Source organism: Octopus bimaculoides, chromosome 17 (assembly GCF_001194135.2).
Source record: "Octopus bimaculoides isolate UCB-OBI-ISO-001 chromosome 17, ASM119413v2, whole genome shotgun sequence".
NCBI classification, from domain to species: domain Eukaryota; kingdom Metazoa; phylum Mollusca; class Cephalopoda; order Octopoda; family Octopodidae; genus Octopus; species Octopus bimaculoides.
Window position 1 is genome coordinate 50628845 of NC_068997.1, and position 9097 is coordinate 50637941.

At 37.7% G+C, this 9097-nt stretch overlaps 1 protein-coding gene across 4 annotated transcripts in view; it reads left to right on the forward strand.

Annotated features, from left to right (window-relative positions):
- The window catches only part of LOC106874798 (uncharacterized), a 122748-nt gene that overhangs the window by 103076 nt on the left and 10575 nt on the right, over nucleotides 1–9097 (forward strand). For 2 of the 4 annotated variants that reach the window (XM_052973967.1, XM_052973965.1), the window contains exons 2-3: nucleotides 7842–7948; nucleotides 8329–8559. In XM_052973967.1, the coding sequence (XP_052829927.1) occupies nucleotides 7888–7948; nucleotides 8329–8559 (292 nt within the window). In that variant the 5' untranslated portion in view covers nucleotides 7842–7887. Of the gene's footprint in view, nucleotides 1–4432; nucleotides 6900–7841; nucleotides 7949–8328; nucleotides 8560–9097 lie in introns of those variants that run through there. The other 2 variants (XM_052973966.1, XM_014922654.2) reach the window with 2 other exon arrangements.

Genomic DNA, 9097 nt, shown 5'->3' on the forward strand with positions numbered 1-9097 from the left:
TATATATATAAAAATTAAGGTACTCAGAAATCTGGATGTTTGTACATTTACAGATTGTTATTAATGTCACATATTAAATAAAGCGCTTTTCACCTGGTCGTGCAGGATTTTCAAATTGTTATGTATATATAAAGGAGACCACTTGTTGGACCGTTAATTTGCTAGAAGAAAATCACATGTAATGCATCTACTAAGACAGAATTGTTCTCAAAGAAAAATTTAGCGGAGGTAAAGAATAAGCCCAACACCAGTTTTCGACGTAACCTTAAACCTAACCCGAAACGCCGAAAACTAGTGGTGTGCATATTCTTTACCTTCACCTATACGACTTGTGTGTGTGTGTCATATACAAAAGGGATCACAGGCATATGTTTTACCAAGGAAACTCAAATAGAGAATCCCTGGAATGTCTCACAAATTATCACTGTTCCACTAATCAAATGATTTTGGAGGATGCAAATCTGCTTATAATGTACTTTTTTTTTTTTTGAAAGCATCAACATTTCTAGGCTTTTATGCAAATCTGTTTTTTTTATATAACCCGGTGCATTGTAACAACAGTTCGGCATCTCGTCCAACTTTGTTTCCTCATAACTTTCAGAAAATGCATATATTTGTTAATGAAACTTTATGATTATATTCTTTTACTTGTTTCAGTCATTTGACTGCAGCCATGCTGGAGCACCGCCTTTAGTCGGACAAATCGACCCCAGGACTTATTCTTTGTAAGCCTAGTACTTATTCTATCGGTCTCTTTTGCCGAACCACTAAGTTACGGGGATGTAAACACACCAGCATCGGTTGTCAAGTGATGTTGGAGGACAGACGTACAAACATATACACACACATAAATATATACATGAATATACATATATACGACGGGCTTCTTTCAGTTTCCGTCTAACAAATCCACTCACAAGGCTTTGGTCAGCCCGAGGCTATAGCAGAAGACACTTGCCCAAAGTGCCATGCAGTGGGACTGAACCTGGAACCATGTGGTCGGTAAGCAAGCTACTTACCACACAGCCACTCCTGCATCTATATTGGTGAAAGCTGGAAGAAAGATTTTTTTTTTCTCCCACATGATCAGAATCTATGTCATTTAAAATGTATTTCTGGAAAATTTCATTAAAAAATATGCAATTTTAAGAAAGGTATAGCAGACAGTGAACAAGATGCACACTTCTATAAATGGAAGAAATAAAAAAAAAACAGCAAAAACCTGAAGCGGCAACAAAACTGGAAGAAAATGAACAGAAAGGAAAGAAAATGTAAGTCTGACAATATGTTTACGCACGAACGTTTTCTCTGTTTCTATCCAGGGAAGCCATGTGTTTCCTCTTCAGCAAGACACTCTTTTCTATGTCTCTATCATATTTTAACCACTCAACACTTGATATAAAGCTACATCCCCCAATACTACAATGCCAGTCAATCAATGGGTTTTGCTGGTTATTTGGTGACCTCACTAGTGCTGGTGCTATGCAAAATGTACCCCCTCTGTCAAGTGGTTGGTGTGAGGAAGGGCATCCAGCTGTATAAACTGTTTCGAAGCCATACATTGGAGCTCTGTGCTGTCGTCTGGTTTATCAGTTCAATAAGAACTTTACATCTTGATCTAAATCTCAACCCTTTCTTTTTTTCTAATGGAACCCTTGTATTCCTGTTTCTCTCAAATGGACTGTCATAACCATTTGCTGTTTAAAAAATCCTATTATATTTTTGCAATCAAATATTATTAGGGATAGTATAAAAAAAAATTCAGTTCTATATTTAAGAGATGAGGAATTATGTACATTATTTACATTTGACGGATATTTGTCCTCATCTTGTTTGTTGTTAACACAGTGTTTCGGCTGGTATACCCTCCAGCCTTCATCAGGTGTCTTGGGGAAATTTCGAACCTGGGTTCTTATTCCTAAGGTATTTTTCGATGTTATTATTATTGTGTCTTTTCAAGCATAGCAAACTGGCAGGAGTCTTGGTCCCCTGTCAGTTTCTGTCTACCAAATCCACTCCCGAAGCATTGATCAGCCTGGGGTTATAGGAGAAGACACCTACCCAATGTTACAAAGTAGGATTGAATCCAAAACCATGTTCTTGGGAAGCAAATTTTACCACAGGGCCATGCCTGGACCTATTTTATACACACACACACGAGTTAAAACACATATAGTAATAAATAAATGATGGAAAAAAGATGCAGAAGGTCAAGTTGAAAAACATGTACTAAATGCACAGACAAACTTGGTTACTATGGCAGAGCAGGAAGAAGGAAGCCACATCTTTGACCAGCCAATATAAAGCAGAGAAAATATTGGGCCAGTGGGATGGTGGAGAGGCCATTAGCATTTTGGGACACTGGCATGAGTTCAGATTTGCTGTATTTCCTGACAGTGGTCGAGTGTGGGTCTGGAGACTCTGTGATCAAGAATTTGATGTGAAAAGATTGCAACCAGCAATGAAACACAGCAGCTATTCTGTGATGGTCTGGGGAACAATTTGGAGCAATGGTTTATTAGAGCTGGTGGAGTGTGAGAGAAAGATAAACTCAAATATGAGTCCATATTGCAGAAAGGACTCCTTCCAAGTTTTTCCGGTGGTGAAATGATTAAAGAAGACTTTCTATTTATGGAAGATAGGATTCCTTGTCACGCGGTTAAAATGATCCAAGATTTGTTGGAAAAGAATGGCATTAGAAAGCTTCCATAGCGAAGCCAGTCACCAGATATGAACCCTAGAGAGCACCTCTGGGGCATAACGGACTGGGCACTTCATAAAAAAAAACAAAGTATCCTCAAAGCCAGATCTTTTGAGATTATTGCATAAAACTTGGCAAGAAATTCCGCAAGAGAATATTCAACATCTGATCAGTAACATGCCTAATAGGGTCCTTGCATTGAAAAATGCGAAGAGCATGTCTAGTAAAGATTAAATGTTCACATTATAACAATTAACAAAATGATTATATATATATATATATATATAATGGCACTCCGTTGGTTATGATGTTGAAGGTTCCGTTGATCTGATCAACGGAAGAGTCTGCTTGTGAAATTAACTTGCAAGTGGCTGAGCTGCCCACAGACACGTGGACCCTTAACATAGTTCTCGGTACAACAGAAAGAGTGAGAGAAAGTTGTGGTGGAAGAGTACAGCAGGGTTTGTCACCATCCCCTGCTGGAGCCATGTGGAACTTTAGGTGTTTTCCAGTCTGGGAATTGAAACCGCGAGTCCACTACCCTAACCACTGGGCCATTGCCCCTCCACACCCACACACACGTGTCCCATCAATCTAAAAACTATCCCAACCTCATTAACTATTACCTTATCTTCCATGGCATTTTAATCTCTTACACATCTTTTCCCACCTATTACCCGATGACCGAAGAATTCAAGGTGTTGCCTCTTTGATCTTATCACCTTTTTTCTGACACACCTGTCTGAAAGGTAAATTTACCTGCTAGTCTTACTATCCAGTTTGTAGTAGCTGGTAGGCATTTATAAATCTTGGCCAACCAAACCAGTATGCTTAAGGACAGAAGAGTGTATTTTCAAGAACTGAGTGGGGGAGGGGGGTAGGATTATTATTATTATACTAACTTAGGTAATGTCTGTGTATATGTATGCATGTGCCTATATATATATCTTCCTATCTATTTATATATCTACCTACCTACCTTTCCAACTATCTATCTGTCCAATCCATCTATATCTATCTATCAGTGTGTATGTATATATATATAATATCAAGCCGTCTGTCTGTCTGTTATATCAATCTATCTTAATATATATATTTATATATAAATACTATAATATCAAGTTATCTATCAATCAATCAATCAATCTGCATTCACATGTTTTGTAAAATCTGCATATGTATCTATCAGTAGCTATGAGAATGTATTTGTATCTGTGATACGTATTTGTATATCAATAAATATAAATATACATGCAACCGTTTCAAAAGTATGCGTGTGTGCTTACGTACACGCACAAATTAGTCATAGATGAAGACACTGACTCCACATCACCACCACCACCATGACTAAATTTTTAAAAATACACCACACTGTTCTTAAGCACACCTGTTTGGTTGGCAAAAGCTTTAACCAAGATATAAATGCCTTTCAGCTATTTCAAACTGGATATTAAGACTTGCAGGTAAATTTACCTATCCGACAGGTGTGTCAGAATGATGGTGATAAAATCAAAGTGAGAACACCTGAATTCTTCCCTTTCATTATAAGGGAAGGAAGTGGGCCATAGATGCAGCTCATTAGAAAATTACCTCCTACACTTAATTGTTTTTAATTTTAACACAAAACAGGTGTGACTGCATGGTAAGAAGCTGGCTTCTCAACCACATGGCTCCAAGTTCAGTCCTGCCATGTGGCACCTTGAACAACTGTCTACTGCTCTAGCCTTGGGCTGACCAAAACCTTCTGAGTGGATTTGGAAACTGAAGGAAGCCCATGTATATATGTGTGTATTTATATGCACAGTGGGCTTCTCTCAGTTTCCGTCTACCAAATGCACTCACATGGCTTTGGTCAGCTCAAGGCTATAATAGAAGACATGTGTCCAAGGTGCCACACCACTGCATGACAACCAGTTTTGGTGTTTGCATACCTGTAACTTAGCAGTTTGGCAAAAAAGATCAATGGACTAAGTACCAGGTTTAAAGAAATAAATACTGAGTAGATTCTTTCGACTGAAAAACTCTTCAAGGCGATGCCCCAGCCTGGCCACTGAAACGAGTAAAAGACAAAAGATAAAAATATTTTTGAGGGCGGAGAAGTTCGTCAATATCATTGACTGGTCTTTAATTTTCGACCTTGGAGGGATGAAAAGCGAACTTTGCCTCAGCGTGATTTGAACTTATTGCATAAAGAGCTGGAAGAAATATGCTCAAACATATTTTGTCGGAAGCTGTAATGATTCTGCTAATCCTTGGTGAGGAGACATTATTCTTACACATCTCGTTACACAAGCTTTTCTGCGACCTCATAGTCTTCCTTTTCTCTATCATTAATAAAGTTATTATGTAAATAGGGTTTTGTTGGGGAATAAACGTCCCTATCTATCCCACGATATCTCGTTTATCCTTCAGTTTCACTCACTAAAGCAGACAAGGTCAACATTTATGCTTTATTGTATCTAATACTACTTATCCTATGCCTTTCTTTTTGTAAAAAAAAAAAAAAATGGCAGAGTTTAAAATGAAGGAAATCTCACAATATTTAGCAGGTTGAACGACTACATGGAGGCTCCTCATGAAAAAAGCTTTGTAAGTTTTATTTCGGATTCGTTTATTGTTAACAGTTATCTCCCTTGAAATAGCTCAGTAAATTAATACAAAATCCGCTCTGGCTTTTATAGCTTTCCTACGTCACCAAAACACAGATTAGATATGATTAAAAAAAAAAGCCAGCTGTGTATCATGCTCAATGTATGTACGCTGTTGATAGGCCAGACACAGTAGATTTTCATCTGGAGATAACATCTTTTATGGATGTGCTGTGTTAAAAACAATAAATATTGGAGTGAGACGAAAACTCACCCCAGCAGCAACCAGCAAGAATACCAGAAGCATTTTCGCCTTTCATTGACTTATATTCATAGCCTATCCCTAGTGTGTATACATTAAGTATGATCCATAGATGGTCATTTTAATTTAACCTCTTCATAAACTTCTTTTCTTTTTTGATTGGAATAGACATGTATCTTCTCTACTCTGACACATCTGTTCCTGTCCTTCTGTCATACTTTAACCATTCATCACCTAGCATAAAGCCACCTCATTCAATACTGCACCCACCCCTGTTGGTCAGTCTTATCTTCTGAGTACCACATAAAAAGCTTCTAGTAGTCTATGTAAAGTCGATGGCATTAGAAAGGGCATGCAACTGTAGAAGCCGTGCCAAAGCAGATATCGGAACTTGGTACAGTCCTCTAGATTGTTGGCTTTTGTCAAATCATCCAACCCATGCCAGCATGGGAAAATGGATGTTAAATGATGCTGCTGCTGATGATGATGATGATGACAACGATATGGGCATGTGTATTTGTGGTTGTATATGTGTGTGTGTGTGTGTGAGTTATTAGGCCTCAACAAAATAATTGAAGTTGTGGGGGAGACAAAAATAGAGGAGGCGGGGACTTGAGAGATAGAGAGGGGTGAAAGGGGGGAGAAACTCTGGTAGAAGTGTGAAGGAGGAAAGGTGGGAGGTAGAAACTCGGAGGGAATTGTGAAATCAGAGGAGGAGATGGGGAGAATGTATGATTGATGAGGAAATGAAAAGGAAGGAGGAAAAGAGGCAGAAGATATGTTGGTGGGGTGAAGGGTGAGGAATAGGGGTCCAAATGATTTATGAGAGATGAAGACATGATAAAGAATGGAAGTGACAAACTGGGAAAATAGAGAGAAGGAAAAATGGAAGAAGAGATAGAGAGAGAGAGACAGACAGGCAGAGAGAGTGGGAGAGCTTGTGTGGGTGTTTGAAATTTTCAACCAAAGGTTAAGGAAACAGATAGAAAGACATTATGCAGTGGAGATGCACAAAGAGAAAGGGACAGACAGACAGACAGGTAACACCATTGACAGTATAAAAACAGACTGTTATACCGTGAAAGTTTACAATCTCTATGACACCAGTGCAGTTGCATACATGGGTATATATACAATATACACACTTGTATAACTTTATATGCATGTAATAACATATATACAAATTTTTTTTATATGTTAGTGTATTATATCGACAGTTTTAGGTACATGATATATACACATATATAAATAAATATATATGTGTATATAAACACACACACAAGATTGTCTGAGAAGTGGATCCCAGAGAGATAATTCTAATCAGAAGTGAGCAGAAAATTATAAAAAGGTGATTATAATTTTGAATTTAATTTTAATTATGTGTACAGTTTTGTTTTTGGACACAATTTTTCATACTTTTGTATGCTTTTATAGCATACTTTTATACACACACAAACATTTGGTGTATGTGTGCTTGTGTGTGTGTGTGTGTGTGTATATATATATATATATATATACAGACACACACACACAAGCACACACATATATATATATATATATATATATATACATGTCTATATATATTTGTCATCATCTCCATTGCAATGCTTTACATGTTAGCCTTCAGTTAAGATATATCATCATGACTGAATTTTTCCTTACCAGTTTGGCTACAACAGAAGACACTTGCACCAGATGCCATGCATTGAAACGGAACCCAAAACAAAATTCTTAACCACACAGCCATGTCTGTGCCTCATAATTTAATCAAAATATGTGGTGCTCATGGTAAAGACAGGGGAAGAGATTTAGTTGAGGAAGTCTTCGACACCTGATCTCCTTCATTGGTTTGAAACATCAGAATTTGTGAAGATTGTAGTTTAATTTCTGAGACTATGAATTACCAAAGTCATACACTGATATACAACATTACAGCTGTTGTACCATCTTAATAATAACCTTAGTAATAATGATTTCAAATTTTGGCACAAGGCCAGCAATTTCAAGGGAGATGGGTAAGTCGATTACATCAATCCCAGTATTCAACTGGTACTTAGTTTATTGACCCCCCAAAGAATGAAAGGCAAAATCGATCCCATTGGCATTTGAACTCAGAACATAAAGACAGATGAAATGTCACAAAGTACTTTACCCAGCATGCTAACGATTCTGCCAGCTTTTGCTGCCTTTAGTAATTAAACTAATATTAAAAGATAATATTATGTATCTTATTGTTGATGTTGTTATTGTCGTTTCTGTTTCTGTGACTAAAGTTTAATGTTTTCTTCAGTTCCACATTATTGGGTCACAGAAATCTACTCAAGTCATATAACAACATGAAACCATCTCGGATGATAATTCTGCTGATGTTCTATGGTGTAACCAGTGCTTTATCAGGTGAGTGTATCTGTGTTTGTGTGCTCGCTCATGCATACATGATAATATATATATTTCTATATAATAAAAGCCGACGTAAATGTTGGTAAGTTGATCTCTTCAGTCACTCTTTATATTATATATAAAAAGAGGAGAAAGTTGTAGTGAAAGAGTACAGCAGGGTTCACCACCACCTCCTGCCAGAACCTTGTGAAGCTTTAGGTGTTTTCATTCAATAAACACTCACAATGCCTGGTCTGAGAATCGAAACGGTGATCCTATGAATGTGAATCCACTGGGCTATTGCACCTCCACATACATATATAGACATACATTGGCATACTAACATGTTTCATTTTTTACTTAAAGTTTAACTTCAATATATTTCTATATACTTTCAGGAATTGAACATTTTACACCCCTCGTTTCCTACTCACTTCCTGGCAGCGGCCAACTTGGGGCCTTTTCTCGATACACAATAGACAGGTGTGCAGAACTTTGTCTCAAAACCAGGCCATGCATTTCCTTTGAGTTTGATCTATTTTATGAAATTTGCTATTTATCCAAGTTCAACAGAAGCAATTACAATTTGGTTACCAGTAAAACAAGAAATTACTATGAATTAAACACAGGTAAGTGTAACGGATCAATCACCATGTTCTGAGTTCAAATCCTGCTGAGGTCAACTTTGTTTTTTATCCTTTCAAGGTTTAATAGATTAACGACTGGCTGAACACCTGGGGGTGATGTAATCCACTAGTTCCCACCCCTAAAATTTCAGATCTTGCGCCTAGAGTATAAAGGATTATTACCCAAGAGTATGAAGACCGGGAAAGCCCCCGGCCCATCAGGAATCACTGCAGAGATGCTCAAAATATCTGGCAGTGTTGGCTATAGCCTAGTCACCCGTATTACGAACCAGGTGATACACGAAGGAGTCATACCCTATGACTGGTGTAGCAGCATCATAGTCAACTGCTACAAAGGTAAAGGGGACGCTTTAGATACAAATAATTACAGAGGCATCAAGCTGTTAGATCAGGTTATGAAAGTTACAGAGAGGGTCATAGCCCAACTAATTAGGGAGCGAATCAATTTAGATGAGATGCAGTTTGGGTTCGTGCCAGGTAAACGCACTACTGATGCCTTATTTCTAGTGAGACAGTTGCA